The 18,817-nt window shown below is 52.1% G+C and overlaps 1 protein-coding gene across 1 annotated transcript; it reads left to right on the top strand.

Annotated features, from left to right (window-relative positions):
- Positions 1 to 891: 891 nt before the first annotated feature.
- Positions 892 to 18,425, top strand: SESN2 (sestrin 2). The gene is made up of 10 exons (XM_045782364.2): positions 892 to 1,359; positions 7,637 to 7,702; positions 8,966 to 9,163; positions 9,684 to 9,866; positions 9,972 to 10,184; positions 10,740 to 10,890; positions 11,362 to 11,480; positions 11,858 to 12,048; positions 14,936 to 15,080; positions 15,654 to 18,425. The coding sequence occupies exons 1-10, from the start codon at positions 1,267 to 1,269 to the stop codon at positions 15,738 to 15,740; spliced, it is 1,446 nt and encodes a 481-aa protein (XP_045638320.2). The 5' UTR covers positions 892 to 1,266; the 3' UTR covers positions 15,741 to 18,425.
- Positions 18,426 to 18,817: the final 392 nt, after the last annotated feature.

Genomic DNA, 18,817 nt, shown 5'->3' with positions numbered 1-18,817 from the left:
AAAACTGAAGGAAGAGACTGTGGGAAGGAAACAGGAGATGAATTCACTATGAGGTGCTGAGGTGCTGGTGGAAGCAACTTACTCCCAAATGGAGCACTGAAGGCCAGGAAATGGATGAGATCAGGGAGGGCCAGAGTGTCTGGAGAGAAGAGGGATAAAAACAGAAACTGGGGAACACCCACGTTCCAGGGAGTCAGAGAAGGAGTGGCCATAGAAGAGATGTGAGAAAAGACCCAGAAGAACACCTTGTCTCAAAGTTTCTAGAAAGGGAGTGGCAGGGATGGAAGACAGGACTGGAGGAGGCCCCAAGGAAGCAAAAGGGAGGAAACTGAAGCATGGGGATTGAGGTTAGATATGGGGTTGCCAAGGACCTTTCGATGAATGGCTTTTCCAGGGACTCCACAACTAAGATGGATTCCCCATGCCTGGTACATTTTAAGGTGGAGCTCTCCCAGAGGCCAGGGGGACAGGCCTCTTATCTCCAAAGATCTGGGGTTCAGCTCTGTAATTAGCACCAGCTCTCCTAACCCTAACCAGTCCCTGCAGGAACTGAAAAGCTGAAGAACGCACTTGGGAGGGATTTCGCACCGGCTCTCCGGCCCAGCCCGGTGAAGTCCCGTTTCATTACGCAGCCCTAATGACTCTCTTGGCTGTCACTCTCGGCTGATGTTGCCAACAATCTGACTAAACCCTTTTGCAAAAGTTTGCAGCATTCATCCGGGGCTGACTACAGCTCCCAGAGTTCCCGGGCGCTTCCCGGTGCCGATTGGCGGAGCTGTCGGCTCCAGGGGGCGGTGCCGCCCCCGCCTCCCCGAGAAACAGGCACCTGATTGGCTGCGGCGCGGGGCTTTTGTGTCCCCGCCCTCCCCCGGGGACCGCAGCAGGCTGAGCGGCGCTGCTGGTGTCAGAGCCGGGCGAGCGCTGGCAGTTCCGCGGCGGGGATGCTGAAGAGCGCTGGGTTGGCGAGCAGCCGTGGCCACTGCGGACTTCCGAGGCACTCCGGGCCGTGAAAACCCCTGGGCCGCGGCCAATCCCAGGCTCCTGAGGCCATTCACCGTTCCAGAAGCCTACCAAGGGGAGAGTCCAGCGGAGGAGCGGCTGTCCGCGGATTCTGGGCTTTCGGAGCGTTCTGGAACCCCGAGAGACACCCCGGGGCTCTAGAACCTCCCCAGCGGCCCCCAGTCCCGGCTTCCTGTGTGCGTCCGTCCCAAACCCCCTCGGGTGCGCGGGTCGCCGGCGAGCCGGGGCCGGATCCTGGCACACACCATGATCGTTGCAGACTCCGAGTGCCGCGCAGAGCTGAAGGGCTACCTGCCGTTCGCCCCGGGCGGCGGCGGCGGCGGCCCCGGGGCCGGAGAGGTAAGCAGCGGCCGAGCGACGCCACTCTTCCCCTGAGCCCCGAGCTGCGGCCGAGCTTCGGGCTGTCCCGAGCTGAATCTGTGCGCACCCCCCACCCCTCCAAAACGCCCCGGGCTCGGGGAGGGAGAGTGGAGCGCGTAACCTAGGAATGGGGTTGCATCAACTGGCTGTCTCGGCCCTCTCCGCCCCCTCCCCCTCCCCCCGGGGCTGTGGAACCTTCCCTGGCTCCCTCGGACTCCTGGCCAATGAGAGGGGAGCGTTCTCGAGGTTATCTTGGGTTTGGGCTCTTGACGGGAGAATCTTCAAGTCCAGGCAAATCCCGGCCGCTGCGGCCCGACCACTCCTCCTCCCCGCCCCCTTCCGCAGATTCCCTTCCTCTAGGCTGGGGCTGGCGGGCGGAGGACTCTTTCTAGGATACGTCCCCATTCCAGTCTCCCAGTGCGGGGATTAAGGCACCTGGGACTTGCCAGTGAAGGTCGACCTAGTCCCCCGCCTACACCTGCACCCCCGATTTGCAGCGGGGGAGCGCGGGTGTTCCGGGGCCTTGGCTGGCTGCGGGGTATGCGGCGGTGGCGGCGGCCGAAGCTGGTTTCAAGGAGAAAAACCCTGGACGCGGCTTCCGAAGGCAAGCGCGGATTAGGCTGCGTCCTACTAAGTGGTCTGAGGTCGCAGAAGTTTGTTTCGCAGGGACTCTTTGCACTGAAGCTAGGAATGGGCTGGGCCTAATCTGACACACCTCCTGCCTCCTCCCCACCCCCCGTCACCACCACCGTCCACAGTGGACATCTTATCATTTCTTAAGCACCTCCTAGATGCTGATCTCCGGGTTTTGCCTTTTCTGAGTCCTCGGTACTAAACTAGCAAAATAGGAGCTACACTTCAGCCCCATTTTCCAGGATGAGGAAACTGAGGCCCAGGAGGGGCTATGGAGAGACTTCCTTCGCTAGTCCCACCAAGTAGCTCATTCTCTGGCCTGGGCGTCTCTAAGATTCCCTGCTGTGCTTGGCACTACAGAGAGTTTTGCTTGTTTTAGTTTCCAGGCCTGGAGCATGATGCAAGTGTATTGCTGTGCCTGGGAGTGCGACAACTGCTAGTCCTACTGTGTGACCCTGGGAAAATCGCTGTCCTTCTCTGAGCAGCTTGGTTTCTAGGGGTCCTACCTCCAGCGGTCTATGGTTTGTGTCCTGGGTTTTCTGTGAGCTTGTTTACACTTCCCCATCATGGTTTAAGAACCCCAGGTGGAGGAATGAGACCCACTCCTGTCACTTGTCTGCTGAGTGGCTTTGACCAAGTCACTTTGAGTCCATTTCTTTCTGGTGGGGGCTGGGGGGAGTCATATTATTATTGAGAACACCTGGCTACTCCAGGGGAGCTGCTGGGTTGATATTCCAGCCCTCCCATTCACTTGCTGTGTGACCTTGGCCAAGTGATCATTTCTCCCGTCTGCAACTTCTTCCTATGGAGATTGATAGTATCTCTGAGGATTGTTAGGAGAAAGGACAGAATACAAGCAAAGGCTAAAGGACAGTGCTTGGAACGTAATAACTGAGTCAGAGATGCTGGGTATCGTTAGAATGTGGTCATTTCCCTTTCCCCAGAGTGTGTCACAATGGGGTGCCTGAACCTGTCCCTCTTGCCTGAGGTGTGAGTTGGCCCTTCCCTCTCTGGGAAGTGGCCTGGGGAGAAGTGAGTGCTGCAGGTGGTCTGGGCAGGCTCTAAGGGAGTGGCCTTTAGGTGGAAGCCACTTGTCAGCAGCAAGGGAAAGATGGTGGTATCTGAACCCTTTCCACATACTCTTCTCTCTCAAGAAAAAGAGGACCTTGGGAAGATGACTGCTTTAAGCAGAATCCTTAGAAGACAGTAGGGCGCTGAACTTACAGAGCCTGATGCCCAAGGGAACACCCAAAAGTACAGGCCCCTCAACTCCCATCACTTTACCATATTCCCTTAACCTAAAAGGGTCAAGGCCTACAGACTCTAGGACTTCACTCTAGGACTGGTGGTATGTGTTTAGAGCCCTCTTGGGCTCTAGAATCACTTCCTCAAACATCAACTTCCTCAGGGAGGCTTTCCCTCCCCCACCCGATAAGTCCCTTCTGCATACCCTCTTTCAGTCCCTCTTCTCAGCGGTCGGAGCTTTAATCCCAATTATAGTGTAACAGTCATGTAATTGGCGTTTGCGTGTCTCCTTTGCCAGACTAGAAACGTCATGTAGGTCACACCCCCAGCACTGTTCTTACCACCTAATAAGTGTTCCTAACTCTTTACCCCTTGTTGGCTTGACTGACCCTCGTGACCTGTGCATACTTCGAAGTCAGACCTGAGCTGTGCGCGTCTGGAGCAGGACTCGGAAAGAGCCTCAGTGAGCTGTCTCTGAAGAAAGAGTAATAAGCCCTATTTCCCTCGGGGTAGTTGTGAGAAATCAGCCAGATCATATGTGTAAAGCACTTAGCCTAGTGCCCAGCCCATGGCGCCACTCACACCCCTTCCCTCCAAGGCTGGAGGTAAGAGGCTGCTTGGGCTCTGTGTCTCCCTCTCATGTGTGAACTCATGCAGGTACCTGAGTTCTGGAGACGGCTGCCCATGGAGTGGGGTACGGGGGAGTCTCTGCCCCTTACCACCTGGCAGAATGACTTCACAGGTGTGTGTAGCTGAGGCCTGGGGGTTGCAGGCTCCGGATGGGGTGCTGAGAATAAAGGCTGGGGCTACTCCAAGAGGCCGATGTGGGTGGTGAACAGAATCCTTGGAAGCCAAACTGAACTGAGCTCGTATCTCAGGCTGGCCACTTGTCAGCTGGTGCTTAATCTTTGGAATCTTAATCCTTCCTTGGGTGCAACATAGAGACCCCCACCCCACCCCAAAACTGATGAAGAGTAGATGGAACCTGTATGCAAATGCCTGAGCGAATATAAAAAATAACATTTAGCGAGGGTTTACATTAGGAGGCGGGCACTGGGCTTGTGGGGCGATTATCCTCTTTTTACAATTTGCCTGAAGCCCTCCCTGCTCAGTGGCCACCGAGAGGGCTGTCTGACTTCAGCGTTATTGGGGTACCAGGGAACTCGATCCCCCTGCCCTCCAAGTAAGAAAAAACACTGTATGCAGGTGTCGTGTCCGGGAGCAGTGGATCCCAGGAAACGTGGGCAGGGAGGAGGAGCTTCTCCTGGTGAACCCCAGGTGCAAAGCCTGACTTGACCTCTCTGACACTTACCATCTGTAAGATGGGAGCCCTAGGAGGAGGAGTAGAGCCTACCTTTCAGTGCACGTGAAAGGCCTAGCTGATGGTAATCAGTGGTGCTACCTACCATTGTTGTTAGGACTTCCTACTCCGGGAAATAGGGGAGGGCTGATGTGGAGGCATCATCTCTTGGCAGCAGGACCCTGCCCTGCCTGCTTTCCCTCAAGTTCTGGGTGTCAGGGTCAGAGAAGCTTTCAGGGTCTTGAAGCTCTGGATCGGAATCTACGTGGTCTCGCCTTCAGGATTTTGTATTTTCTGTTCCCTTCGAGTGGAATGCTGGTCCCCTAGATCTTTGTGGGCCCTGCTGCCTTCTCATCAACTCATTTAGATATTTGCTCTTTAGATACCAACACAAAGGTTACCTCCCCAGTAGCTTTCCCTGTCTCCTCAGACTAATATATGGTACCCCCCCACCCCATCATACACCCTCTCGCTGCTCTATTTCATTTACTTTATACAATCTGTGATTTGAAACCCTATTCATCATCTGTCATTCGCCTTTAGATCATAAATTCTGTGAAGGCTGAGACTGTCTTTTCACTCCTGTTCTCTAGCTGCCTGCATTGTACTCATCAAAAATATTTGTGAACAAACTAATTCTGGTTCCACCTGGAAAGCACTTAGCACAGTACCTTATACTTGAGAAAATGATCAATAAAGGGTGTGAAACACCGGCCCTCCACCCTGGCTGTAAATTATGCTGGGCTCCACCCAATTAAATTATAATTGCTGGAGGTGGGACCTTGGCATTGGCATCTTTTTAAGAGCTTCTCAAAGGGGCTTTGTGCTGCTCCGCTGAGAAGCCCTTGTTTGAAATTGCAATGAGGTTAAGGTTAATGATGGCTGACTGCTGACTTTTATGAGGTGCTTCTGGTGATACAGGTACTGAGGTAAGGGCTGTAGGGGCATTATCTCATTAAATCCTCATGCCTGCCCAGTGAAAGTGGGTACTATTATCCCCATTATTTGGTAGGGAAACCGAGGCTCCCCTAGCTAGCAGAGAATAGGTGGTGGAGTTGTCATATGAGCCCAGGCATTCTGGGTCAGGAGCCTGTATCTTTTAAATGTACTCTGTAATTACCATCATGGCTGTCGCCATCGTCATCACCATCACCATCATCATTATCATCAGGACTGAAAATGGTGGGTCCAGACCTATCGCCTGAAGACTCACAGGTTATCAGCTCCTTCCCTCAACAGGTCCTAGGGCAAATTTTAGAGTAAGAAGGGGTTCCCAAGGCTGTACCCTGTACCTCCCCAGCACCTTGGGGGGCCCTCCAGGTCTCCCTCTCCTAACCCTCTCCCCACCCACCCTCAGGCTCTGGTTTTCTATCTGTCCTCAGGTCCCCTGAGGGAGAGGCCCAGATTGTGGAGTCAGCAGTCCTTATCTCCTACTAGACAGAGCTGTTAGGCTTTTTTTCTTTGGTGAGGGAGGAGGGAAGCTGAAAGAGAGTACTTGGAGATTGCTGGGATTTCTGTGCTGGACTTGGACCAGCCTGGCCTGGTAGCTCCCAGAAGTGTGGGCTGAAAGGGGCCTGAGCAATTAGCCCACGTACCTTCTTTGTCCAAGATTAAGGCCCAGAGAGTCTAGGTCACTTTCTCAAAGTCACTCAGCGAGTTGGTAGCAGAATTGGTACTCAGACCTGGGACTTGCAGATCCCATTGTTTTTTCTGTGTGGTCTTTGAGAGTCCCAGAGTTCTGCCTCCCTCAGGGGTCTTTTGGCCATCTGAGAAGGGAGGTTCAATGATTATCTCTAGTCCCTGGACACCTAGGGATTGATACTCAGTCTGGTTTCCAGTGAGGAGGGGAGAGTTAGGGAGACACTGTCTCTGTCCAGTGAGGACATGACTCTGGTTTGGGTAAACTATTTTCAAGGCCAGTACTGAGAGCCCCCCCGCCACCCCGTACCAAAACAAATGAATAGATAAAACCTCCTCTCTGAACCCCACCTCTCAGACCAGGAGCAGATTTAGCGAGTGCATGACTGGTGGTTTCTGAAGAGGCTCCAATACATGGCATCAGAATAGATGCCGCTGTCAGCCTTGTGTGCCCTGCTTGGACTCCTTCTGCTCAGCTTTCTCTGTTCTCTTCATTCACAGGGTGGTATGAATGACCTGGCCCTGCTCTCCATAAAATGTGGTCTGGCAGTAGGGAGACCAGAATCAGACAATTACAAGACAGTGTTTTCAGAAGCAAAAGCACCAGGAAGTGTAGGGTCCCAGCTGAGGGTCAGAAGAAGGTTCCCAGACCCTGGAAGACTGTGAGATAGCTTTGCAAAAGGAGTGACCAGTGGGAGAACAGTAGGCCTGAACCACTAATTTACCTGGAAGGCTATGGGAGCTAGAGGTGGGGTTTTAAGCCAGCTGATCAGATTTGCACTTGAGAAAATTTCATTGGGCTGCAGAAAGTTTACCCTCCTCGAAACCACCAGTGTCATGGACTCATTGCATGTGCTCCTCGTTCTAGAGGTGATGTTTTCCTTATTCGTTTGTTTCGTTAATTTGGGAGAGGGTGGGTAGGAGAGGGCGGGGCACTGGAGGCAGGGAGGCCATTGGTGAGGCTGTGGGTGGCAGTCCAGACAAGAGATGGTTATAGTCTGCGAGGTAGGTGGTGGCGGTGGTGGGAGGGCTGAAGACGTGACACTTGGAGAGCAGTTGAGGCTGTTCATAGGAATCTAAGTAATGGACTTGATAGTCTGGCTGCAGGATGCAGACGAGGGGGTTTCATATATGGGATCTCCACGGCTGCTAAAACGTGGCCTCCTGGAGAGACGGGTACCATGGTGGCTGTATATTTCCCTTCCCCACGCCCCTCCCACCCAAAACTGGGACTCCTGGGTCCCTGCCCTTTCTTGCTTACCCTTTCCCCACCTGCCACCAGGTGTCTGTCTCCCACCTGACTCCTCCATGCGGGGTGCACCGAAAGGGTGGTTTTAAAAGCTCGGTGTGGCCTGTTGGGTAGGAGGAGAATGCTGGAGAGATGACTATACTCCTGGTCCTCCCTTTTACCTCCAATAAGCATGGTGTGATTCCTTCTAGGAGCAGAGGGAAAGCCGGGCTCGGCGAGGCCCCCGAGGGCCCAGTGCCTTCATCCCGGTAGAGGAGGTAAGCTTGGAAGGGGTTAGGAAATCTCGGTCTCTGGGAAGAAAGGACATGGGCCATTGTGTGGGTGGGGGTCTTTTCCTGTCTCTCGAAATAACGGCGTCAGGTTCCTGACTCATTTAACCCACCAACAGCTCTGTGAAGCATGCGTATCAACCCCACGTCGCTGGGAAGAAACGGGCTCAAAGAGATAAAGTGATAATGACACAGCTAGGTAATGAACAAACTTCGGATTCCCAGAACAAGGCCTGTTCTTTAAGAAGATAGAACTATCTGTATTAACTGCTCTTCCTTGACTATACATACATGACATTTTTTTCAACTTCAAAAGTGATATTATATTCATTATAAAAATTTTTAATGTCTCAGCTCTAGTCTCATGAATCTCACCTCCCGCAGAGATAATCACGGTTACTTAACCATTTATCACTGTTTCTTGGACTTTTTGTCATATAGAACCAAGGTCATAGTTTACAACATTTGAGGTGGGGGGTTATCGTCGTATTCTTTATTTTTGTCACTTAATACAAGACATATCTTTCACCCACTGAGTCAGATCATTCATTCATTCATTTACCAGATACCTATTGAACGATTCATCTATGTCAGGCACTGTTGTAAGTGCAGGGGATAGAGCAGAGAACAAGACAGACAAAACTCCTTGCCATCGCAGAGCTGACATTCTAGCATGGGGTTGGTGGTGGCGGGGATATCTTCAAAGTACATGCGTAGAAAAATTTAAAAATAATAGTTCCCTCCTATTTCTTTGGCCTTGGGTGAACAAAAGCAAATGTTTTGTTTTGTCGTCCTGTTTGCTCTCCTAAATGTGTAGCCAAGTAGTTAATGAGCTGTTAACAAATGTCTAACCCACCCCCCCTCCCCCAGTTCTCTCTCCACCCTTTGTAAATGGAAAGCAAACAACCACCTGCTGATTATTTATATCTAGCCCGGAATTTTCAACTCAAGTATTGTTCTCGTATTTTATTTTTTCACATTTGTAAATAACCGGTCCTCTTTTATAACGAAGGAAATAAATAGGCTTTGGTGCTACTTTAGACTTGAATCCACGTTCTGTCATTTGCTAGATCTGTGACCCTGAGCCAGGAAATCACCTAAGGAACTATCTTTTTCTCCCCTATTTTCCTTTTTTTAGCCATGGTGGTCGTTTTTGGTTTCTTGGCTATTATAGTCCCAGTGCAGTGAATACGTTGATCTCTCTGGTGTGGAGAGCAGGACGGAACCCACCCTCTCCCCTGTGCTTGGCAGGTCCTTCAGGAGGGAGCAGAGAGCCTGGAGCAGCACCTGCGGCTGGAGGCACTGATGTCCTCGGGGCGGGTGGACAACCTGGCGGTGGTGATGGGCCTGCACCCTGACTACCTCAGCTGCTTCTGGCGCCTGCACTGCCTCCTGCTGCACGCAGACGGGCCCCTGGCCAGCTCCTGGCGCCACTACATTGCCATCATGGTGAGCCTGTCGGAGCCCAGCTTTTGTCGGGTTGGCCACATGGGGGGATTTGGTCTTTGGATCTCTTTGCTGGTGCTTCCGGAGTTCGTTTCATACGCTGGGAGGAGAGGCCGCCCAGAGCAGAGGAAAGCCCTGACTTTATCTGATCATCCACAGAATTCTAGATTTTGAAGAGAGGCTTTTTTTTTTTTTTTTAATTAAGTAGGCTCCACACCCAGGATAGAGCCTGATGCAGGGCTTGAACTCAACGACCCCGAGATAGATCAAGACCTGAGCTGATATCAGGAGTTGGACACCTAATCAACAGAGCCACCCAGGCGCCCCAAAGAGAGGCATTTGTAGTCAGAATCAGAAAACTGAGGCACAAAAGATTCAGGTGACCTGCCTAAGGGAGGACAGCTGACTAGTGAAGCCGGGGTTAGGACCTAAGTGTCCTGCCTCTCTGGCAACAGTGAGGCCTGCGATTTCTCCCTCCATGGGGTATCCACCCTGAACAAGGCTCTGTCCACCCCCTGCACAGGCTGCCGCCCGCCACCAGTGTTCCTACCTGGTGGGTTCGCACATGGCCGAGTTTCTGCAGACGGGAGGTGACCCTGAGTGGCTGCTTGGTCTCCATCGGGCCCCCGAGAAGCTGCGCAAACTCAGCGAGATCAACAAGTTGCTGGCACACCGGCCGTGGCTCATCACCAAGGAGCACATCCAGGTGCCGTGGGCAGGGGGCACGGGGACACAGGGGCCGGGCTGGGGCACGTCAGCCAGTCAGCCCAGGGCCACGCCCTGAGCAGGTCTGGCCTCTTTTCCTCTCCAGGCCTTGCTGAAGACGGGCGAGCACAGCTGGTCTCTGGCCGAGCTCATCCAGGCCCTGGTCCTGCTCACCCACTGCCACTCACTGGCGTCCTTCGTGTTTGGCTGTGGCATCCTCCCTGAGGGGGACTCAGAGGGCAGCCCTGCCCCCCAGGCACCTTCACCACCCAGTGAGCGGAGCAGCCCCCCCAGCAGGGACCCAATGAACAGCTCTGGGGTAAGGCATGGGCCTGGGTCTTGTGGGGAAAGGAGGCTAGCATGGCCTCTGGTTCTGGGATGGAAGCCAGCGCTTCCTTCTCTCGCACTGAGAGGCCTCAGAAAAGTTCGTTGACTTTGAGACTCTTTTCTCACCTGTGAAGTGAGGCTAAAGACCCCTCCTTCATAGCAGTTGTGAGGTTAAATGAAAGAACCATGTGGTTGGCCCCTCGGCATGTCACAGGTCTAAGGTCTCCTGCGTATTAGCACATTACAGATACGAAGTTTGCCTCTTACTCTATAAGGTGGCCTTGTTTGTTTTGATATAAAATTACAGCTACTTTAACAACAGTACCTTTCCTGTGAGGGAAGTTGATACACAAAGAAGATGTGCCTACCCCGTAGCTTCTTAAACTTCGCTTTGGAAAACACAGACCATGCGAGCTGCCCAGCACCGTGGCTGCCTCGGGGGGCAGGAGGCCTTTGCGATCACTCGGGACGGCCTGGCTTGTGGGAGGGATGTGTGGACTGTCCTGGGGCCGAGGAGTAAACGGTCACCCCTGGGTCCCTCCTCCAGGGCTTTGAGGCTGCCCGGGACGTGGAAGCTTTGATGGAACGCATGAGGCAGCTGCAGGAGAGCCTGTTACGGGATGAGGGGGCATCCCAGGAGGAGATGGAGAGCCGCTTTGAGCTGGAGAAGTCAGAGAGCCTTCTGGTGACTCCCTCAGGTACGGGATCACAGGCATCCAGGGCCCAGGGGCTGCCCCCTTTCTTAACACCATCCCTCCTGGGGAGTGGGCAACTCCGTGCACGGCACCTCTTGGATTTTGGAGGCAGCCACATCCCAGCTACTTCTTCTAAGATGTTCCGAGCGTGGACTTCAGGGTCAGACCTGGGTTTGAATCATGACGCGTCAGCCCTTCTGGCAATGTGACGCCTGATAAGTCACTTCCTGTCTCAGGGCCTCAGCCTCCTCCCATGTGAAGGATGGGCATGGGGGTAAATGGGACAATGGAAGCAAAGCTCTTAGCACAGAGTTAAGTGGCTCCGTGAATAACTGCTGTTGTTACTTCCGGGGCTGTAGCCCCCGGGTCCGTGGGTCCGCCTCATCCTCCCCCAGCCACCTGTTGATTAGTCAGGCGTAGGTGCCCTGTACTCCATGTCTTGGCCTCACTGTGACGTGCTTCTGACGTCCTTAGCTGACATCCTGGAGCCCTCTCCACACCCAGACATGCTGTGCTTTGTGGACGACCCCACGTTCGGCTATGAGGACTTCACCCGGCGAGGGGCTGAGGCGCCCCCCACCTTCCGTGCCCAGGTAGGCTCTCCAGGCTATTCTTGGCATTGCTCTGGGTTGACGGACAAGCAGAGGTGGATGGTTGGAGTGGTTAGAGAGCCGGGCACCTTCTCCCTCACGATTCCATAAGGGAAATGGGACACCCTAGATCATGACAGGACCGTTCTGCGCCCTAAGCTCAGGGATCATAAGGACAAGGTCATCACCAGGGTACGTCCTCCTTGGCTTCTTAGACCCAGACCAAGCAGCAGGCCCAGATCAAGCAGCAGGTTAGATCTGTGGGGCGGGAAAGGGACATTATGGAGAGCAAAGTTGTGCTTCAGAGGATGGGGTCCCTAGGGCCGGCCAGCCTCAGGCCCCCAAGATTCTGCTCCCTGACCCCTTCCCACGTGTCTCAGGATTATACCTGGGAAGACCATGGCTATTCACTGATCCAGCGGCTTTACCCTGAGGGCGGACAGCTGCTGGATGAGAAGTTCCAGGCAGCCTATAGCCTGACCTACAACACCATCGCCATGCACAGCGGAGTAGACACGTCCATGCTCCGCAGGGCCATCTGGAATTACATCCACTGTGTCTTCGGTATCAGGTGAGCAGCTAGCCCCTTACCAGGGCCTGCTGCACTGCCAGCCCTCAGTCCGAGCTCACAGCTGTTTCCTTTCCTGTTCGGTTTTTTCTTTTCCCTTCTGCCTGCCTATACTATTTTTCAAAGCAAATTTATTTCGTTGCTGATTATAAAAGGTAGTGGCTGTGCTGACTGTTTGAACCTTGTAGATGAAACTCTTTAATCCCACCCCCTAGAGATAACTGTGGAGATACCGAGAGAGAGAGAGAATTTCCATTCCAAGTAGGAATTCTTCTCTTACAATAAATAAGGACAACATAAATGCCCATCAGTAGGAGACTTTAAATAACGTTATAGCCACTCAGTGAAAAAGTATGCAGCTATTACAAATTATAATAATGGTCTCTTTACATTGCTATGGGAAATTATTCAAAACGTATTGAGAAAAAAGAAAGCTGGTTACCAACCAGAATCTTCCTTTTGTCCCCTCCTTTTTATGCTAAAAATGTGTGCATGCATGGAAAATGTGTGGAAGGCTACACACTAAAATGTTAATTAATAATGGTTGTCTCTGGATAGTATGTGATTAAATTTTCATCTTGTTACCTATTTCCTGATTTTTTCTAAGTAGATTTTTTAAATTGATGGAATCATGCTTGATATATTCTACAACTTGCTTTTTTTCACCTAATAATCTATCGTGAACTGCCTTCCTTGTCAGTATGAATAGACCTTTTAGGGTTTTTTATTTTTAAGATGTTATTTATTTATTTGAGAGGGGGAATGAACAAGAGAGAGAGCACGAGCAGGGGGAGGGGAAGGGGCAGAGAGAGAAGCAAGGAGCCCGATGAGGGGCTCAATTCCAGGGCCCCCAAATCATGACCTGAGCTGAAGGCAGATGCTTAACAGACCGAACCACCCAGGTGCCCCTCCTTTATGCTTTTTCATCCCTGCATGGTGTTCCGTTATAGATGTAATCTAATTCAACCTCTTCCCAATTGTCGGGTGTGTAGGTAGTTCACAGTTTTTCACGATCAAAAACACCTTGTGCACTGACTAGCCTTACACCTAAGTCCTCGTAGGTGAGCCCTAGGTGTGAAATTACTTGTCAGGAATATACACAGACCAATTTTTAAATTTTTAAAAAAATTTTTATTATTTTTTAATTTATTTTTTAGAGGGCAGGGAGGGGCAGAGAGAGAACCTTAAGTAGGCTCCATGCCCAGCACGAGCCCAACTTGGGGCTCAATCCTGCAACCCTGAGATCATAACCTGAGCTGAAAGCAAGAGTTGGAGGCTTAACTGACTGAGCCATCCAGCCCCCCCCCATTTATTTATTTATTTATTTATTCATTCATTCATTCATTCATCCATTCGTTTGTTCATATTTTTAAGTAGGCTCCATGCCCAGGTTGGAGCCCAATGCAGGACTTGAACCCACGACCCTGAGATCAAGAGATGAGCTAAGATCAAGAGTCAGACACTTAACCGACTGAGCCACCCAGGTTCCCCCAGGCCAATTTTTTTTTTTTTTAATTTGAAGAAATGTCACTCTGATAACATTGTGGAAAATTCAAAGAATTAAGGGGAAAAAAAACCTTTCCCCAAATTCGGCTACTTCACAACCACACCCACATCCTGTGACATCTTTCTCCGTTGCTTTTCTTCTTTCTGATGTGGTTGCTTTTGTGTGGTTGGAGTTTTAATGGTTATTACATTTGTAAAAATGTATGTTTGATGTTTCTAAAGAGAAAGAACTAGATTTATAGTAAATTTAGGAAACAGAAATAACAGAAAGAAGAAAATCAAGATCAGGATCATCTGTGACCCCGCCTGCCCTGACTGTTGTTAAGTATTTCTCTACTGTCTCTTTCCCATGCAGAAATAACCAAAACAGACACAATTTTACAAACACAAGATTTTCTTCCTCCTCGTTTCACTTATTTTACTCATTTAATCAAATGTGTGCATATTTTAATGAACGCATGATGTGGCTTTTCTCATTTAATGGTTTATTCCAAGCATAAAAAAAAAAAATCCAAATTGTAGAAAGGTCCATGTTCCCTGTAGAAAATGTGTGTTTATGTATGACTAGCTGTAAATTCTGTTCCACTGAGTGGATTCGGTTGTGCTTACTTGGGCATTCTCTTGCCGGGCATTGACAGTTCTCCAGTCCCGGGGAGGTGGAGGAGGGACAGGCATCTTAGAGTGTGGCCCAGGCTGCTTCTGTCCAGCCCCCAGGTCTGGGCACCCCCTTCTCCAACACGGACCTCCTGTGCCTTTGTCTACTGAGTCTGTCCTCCGGTTTTCAACCAGTGTTCCCCGTCCTCATGACTCATTGGCTCACTGGACTGGAGAGGGACAGAGTGGCTTCTAGACTTGTCACCACCTGCTCTCTGACTTTGAACAAGCTAACTGCCTTATCCAGTCCTCAGTTTACCCATCCAGGAAATGAGTATCACTTCTTTTTCCCTTTCTCTCTTCCTTCTCCAGGGGGGAAAAATGGGAGCCAGGCAGAGCTGGGTTTGAATTCCATTCCCAGGACAAGTGGCTTCACTTTTCTGAATCTGCCTTTTGGCTATAAAATGGGCCGATGAACGTGGTGTATTACATATAATAGTTCTGCAGACCGCATATATAGTCGTTCTGAGGATTCCATGGGTACGTGTCCACATGGCCCGTGGCTGGTACTCAGGACAGCATGCTCGTTCTCTGCATTCTTTGCAGTGGTCCCCAACCAATCTAGTGGCCTGCGATGTATGACGTCAGCTATTTTTCTAAGAGGAACCAAGCTCCTACTTGCTTCCTACTTTCTGCTTTTTCTTGCCACACTCTGTTCCTCCTTCTGTAGGGTGGGGGTAGGGGAGAGGAGGCACTTGGAGAGTGATGCTATCGGGGCCTTTCCATCCAGATACGATGACTATGACTATGGGGAGGTGAACCAGCTCCTGGAACGGAACCTCAAGGTCTATATCAAGACAGTGGCCTGCTACCCGGAGAAGACCACACGAAGAATGTACAACCTCTTCTGGAGGCACTTCCGCCACTCGGAGAAGGTACAGCCTGTCGGGGAGGAGGGGGTCAGGACCCAGTGTGGTATCCCAGACTGAGTCTTCTGCCCATGGGGACACCTGGCTGTGTACCATCCTGGATTCAAGTCCTACTCCACTGTGTGTCCGACTCCATTTACTCACTTGTCAAATGGGAGTGTGCTTCACAGGGTCCTCGGTGGCAGCCAGAAGGAACTGGGTTCAAATGCGAACACAATCACTCAGTAGCATGGTGACCTTGGGCAAGTCACTTTGCCCCCTGAGCTTGTTACCCTTACAGTAAGAGCAAACGCTGCCTGCATTTCAAGGTTGCTGGGAGGGTGAAATGAGAACCTGAGTGCCCAGGGCCAGCTCTTATTTTTAGCTTTGTGAGATAAAGAGATTAGTCAGGATAGGGATGAATGTGCCTGAAATTCCTCAGCTGCCATTGCACCAAAGTTCTCAGAGCCTTAGGAACGGTCAGGGTCTCTGTATGGGAGAGAAGGATGAGGCGAGTGGCCCAGACACATGGTGGTCTGGGAAGGAAGGGGGTGGCCAGAAGTGACATCAGTCACCAACAAGTCCTTGTCTGTGCCCCAGGTCCACGTGAACTTGCTGCTCCTGGAGGCCCGCATGCAGGCCGCCCTGCTCTACGCCCTGCGCGCCATCACCCGCTACATGACCTGACTGCAAGCAGAATCTGGGCCCGGAGCAGCTGCCCCTGGGGGCATCCTTCTCCCTGCGAGGACTTCTCTGTCTGGTGACAGACCCCGATCCCTTTCTGTCCCAGGCCCTCCCACCCCACTCTGGAGGTGGGCTTGTGTGTGACGTGCAGCCCCTGAGCCGTACCCTCCCTTTTTCTCACTGGAATGGACAGGATCATTGCACTGACTCTGGGATCTCAGTTCTGCCCCTGGGAGCTGGAAGAGGGCTAGCAGATCCCCAGGGACCACGCCCTTCTTCCTGCCCCTGACCCCAGAGGCAGAGGGCACAGGAAGGGAAATGAGCCGAGCTCGGATTCATGTGCCAGCAGGCTGGGCTGCAGGCAGCACAAGTCCCGCGGCCTTCCTGGACTGGGAAGTCCCTGGCTGGCCCCTGAAGGAGAGGGGCAAGCACCTCCAGGGACTGACACTCCAAGCAGCTTTGCCTTTCCTCCTCCTCCCTCCCTCCCAGATCTCATTACCTCCCCCTGCCATTCACCCATCAATGTGAAAGTCAGTGTCACAGCTGGTCTGTGTGTCCTGCTCCCCAAAAGCCTGTTCTGTTGGGCAGCCTGAAGGCCCCTTTTCCCTGGTTGCCTGAATCCTGGTTTAGCTCCTTTGACCTCCCCTTCACCCTCTTACCCATTTCTCCCATGCCTGCTCGTGGGAGGCCCCAGAAGAGAAACCAAGCGCATCAAAAAAGTAGATTATCTCTAGAGATTTTGGGGTGTCTGTGGGTCCCTTTGCCTTCTGAAGAGGAGGGAGTATTACCGGTTCTCTGTATTTTGGTTCTTTATGGGGGAGGTTTTTCAGGGCCTCACCTCTGTAGCCACAGTCAATGCCTGAGAGGAGGACGGAGAAATCTGTTCTCCCCAGAACTGCGCCGGCCCCCCAGAGGCTGGCACCCTGCTCTCCTGTCTCGCACGGCGCTGTCACAGACCTCTCCCGCCAAGCGAGCCTTTCTGAGTGGCTTCAGAGGCAGGGGCTCAGGGGGAAAGTTAGGAGACCCCAGCGTTCTTGTTTGGGGCCTGCCCCAGGCTGCGTTGCCAAACCTCCCGACCTCCGTTTGTATAGTTGCGGACGGGGGGCTGAGACTTTCTGTGATGTCTGAGTCTACTCTGAGCTGCTCAGGCCAACCTGCCAGCAGCAAACTGCAAATCTTGCAGAGTCTCAAGGCCTCCAGGGATAGCCCGGCCCTGCAGGTAGTCTCTCCCGGCTGCCTTCCTAGGACAGCCCCCCAGCCCACCCCCCAGCCCCGTTTCCATCCCCTCCTCGATTTTAGGTGGATTGCTTGGAGGCAGAAGCAGCCAAGGACCGATCCCAGGCACTTTCTGTAGCAAATAAGCTGTGAATGATGACGTCCCTTGCCCTTCTTCTGACAGTATGCGCCTCCTCTCTGACCAGTTTGGAGGTGACTGAAGAAAGGCAGGGGTCATGCTGCTGCTGCTTCTGACCCTCCTCTCTGGAGACGGCAGGAGAGGAGCCTGGTCAGCGTGCCACATTTCACACCCGTGCAGGCATGGGGAAGCAACTAGCACCCCCTTCGGGCCTCAGAGCCCTCCCTGCAATGAAGCTGGGCAGGAGGGAAGAGGCCCCAGCATTGGGGTTTGCATTCTAGAAGGGACATGATGATTCTGTAAATGTCCCCCGGGGGTGGGGAGGGAGGGGGATCTAGGGTTCACATGCAGGAATCTTTGGCTTTGCTACCAGTTCCGTATGATGAAAAATAAAAGTTTACTGAGGTTTGGTTTTGTACTTCTTGTTAATGGGCTGTTTTTCCATTTGCAAGGGTCATGGTTCATCTCTTAGCATCAGCAGGGAGCTCTGATTGCATCACAGACCTGACCTACTGCCCCTACCCTGCTGGGCATTGCAGGGTGGGGAGTGGTTGGCATTAAAAGTCTATTCTGTCCCTTGGATGCCCAGCCCTGCCACCCATCTGTGGCTGGCCCGGCCAGCCTGTTAGGCCTAACATGGCCTAAAGAATAGTGGCCGTGTTATTTTCCTCACTAAGCCTGGCCTTGGGCTGGGTACTTGGAGGCCATTTTTCTGAATCTGCAAGAGAATTTAGACCCAGGGGTAAAGTGACATTGCTGGGGCCACATAGGTGGTCGTTGGTGGAGCTGGGATTCCAACCAGGGTCTGCCTGACCCCAAAGCCAAAGCATTTCACCTTGCTGCTTTTCCTGCTATGGGGCTCCCCCTATTGCAGGGGGAGGCTTTTGAGAATCTGTGGGAACCCCTTGTGTTCCTTCCCTGCTCGACCGCAGTATGCTTCCCTGCTTCTCATCACTTCTCCAGCACCAAGGAGACAACCAGGTGGAAAGTGTTAGATGTGGCCTCCACGTCGTACCAGCACCATTTGGTAGCTGTGTGATCTTGGTCAAGTTTCTTAGCTTCTCTGGGCACCGGGAACTCTAGTAAGCGTATCAGGGAAACCACATTATGACTAAGAACCAAGACCTCTTCTGTTGGCTTCCCACTTCCTCTAACACTGCTGTCATAAAATGAAAACTGGGTCCCCTCCAGGAAGCCTCCCCTGATTAACTCCATGTTCCCTTTCCCTTTACCCTCTTCATGTTTTGTGGTGTTCTACCTACCTGTTCTTCCTTCTAAAGTTGTTTGACGGGGTGTGAGAGAACAAAGCAGATTGGAATGGAAAACTTGGATTCTGGTCCTGACTTAGCCACTTACTATCCCTGGGTTGGGGGGGGGGGGTTGTTGAATAATTTTACTGGGCTTCAAATTTCCTCTGCCATAAAAACAGGCAATACATCTTCAGTTCTTCTCCAGGTCGCATTACCAAATGACTTTTCCCAAATGTTTTCATTTTTTAAAAATGTTTTATAAGATTTTATTTGTTAGAGAGAGAGCCCACAAGCAGGGGGAGAGGCAGAGGCAAAGGGAGCAGCAGACTCCCCACTGAGCACGGAGCCCAACTGGGGACTCAGTCCCAGGACCCTGGGATCATAACCTGAGCCAAAGGCAGATGCTTAACCGACTGAGCCCCCCAGGCGCCCTTGCCAAATGTTTTCAAATTTAATATCTCAATCTTCACAACCCT

Source organism: Ursus americanus, chromosome 33 (genome assembly GCF_024610735.1).
Source record: "Ursus americanus isolate L20-20 chromosome 33, mUrsAme1.1.p, whole genome shotgun sequence".
Taxonomy (NCBI): domain Eukaryota; kingdom Metazoa; phylum Chordata; class Mammalia; order Carnivora; family Ursidae; genus Ursus; species Ursus americanus.
This window is presented reverse-complemented; position numbering and strand designations above follow the sequence as displayed.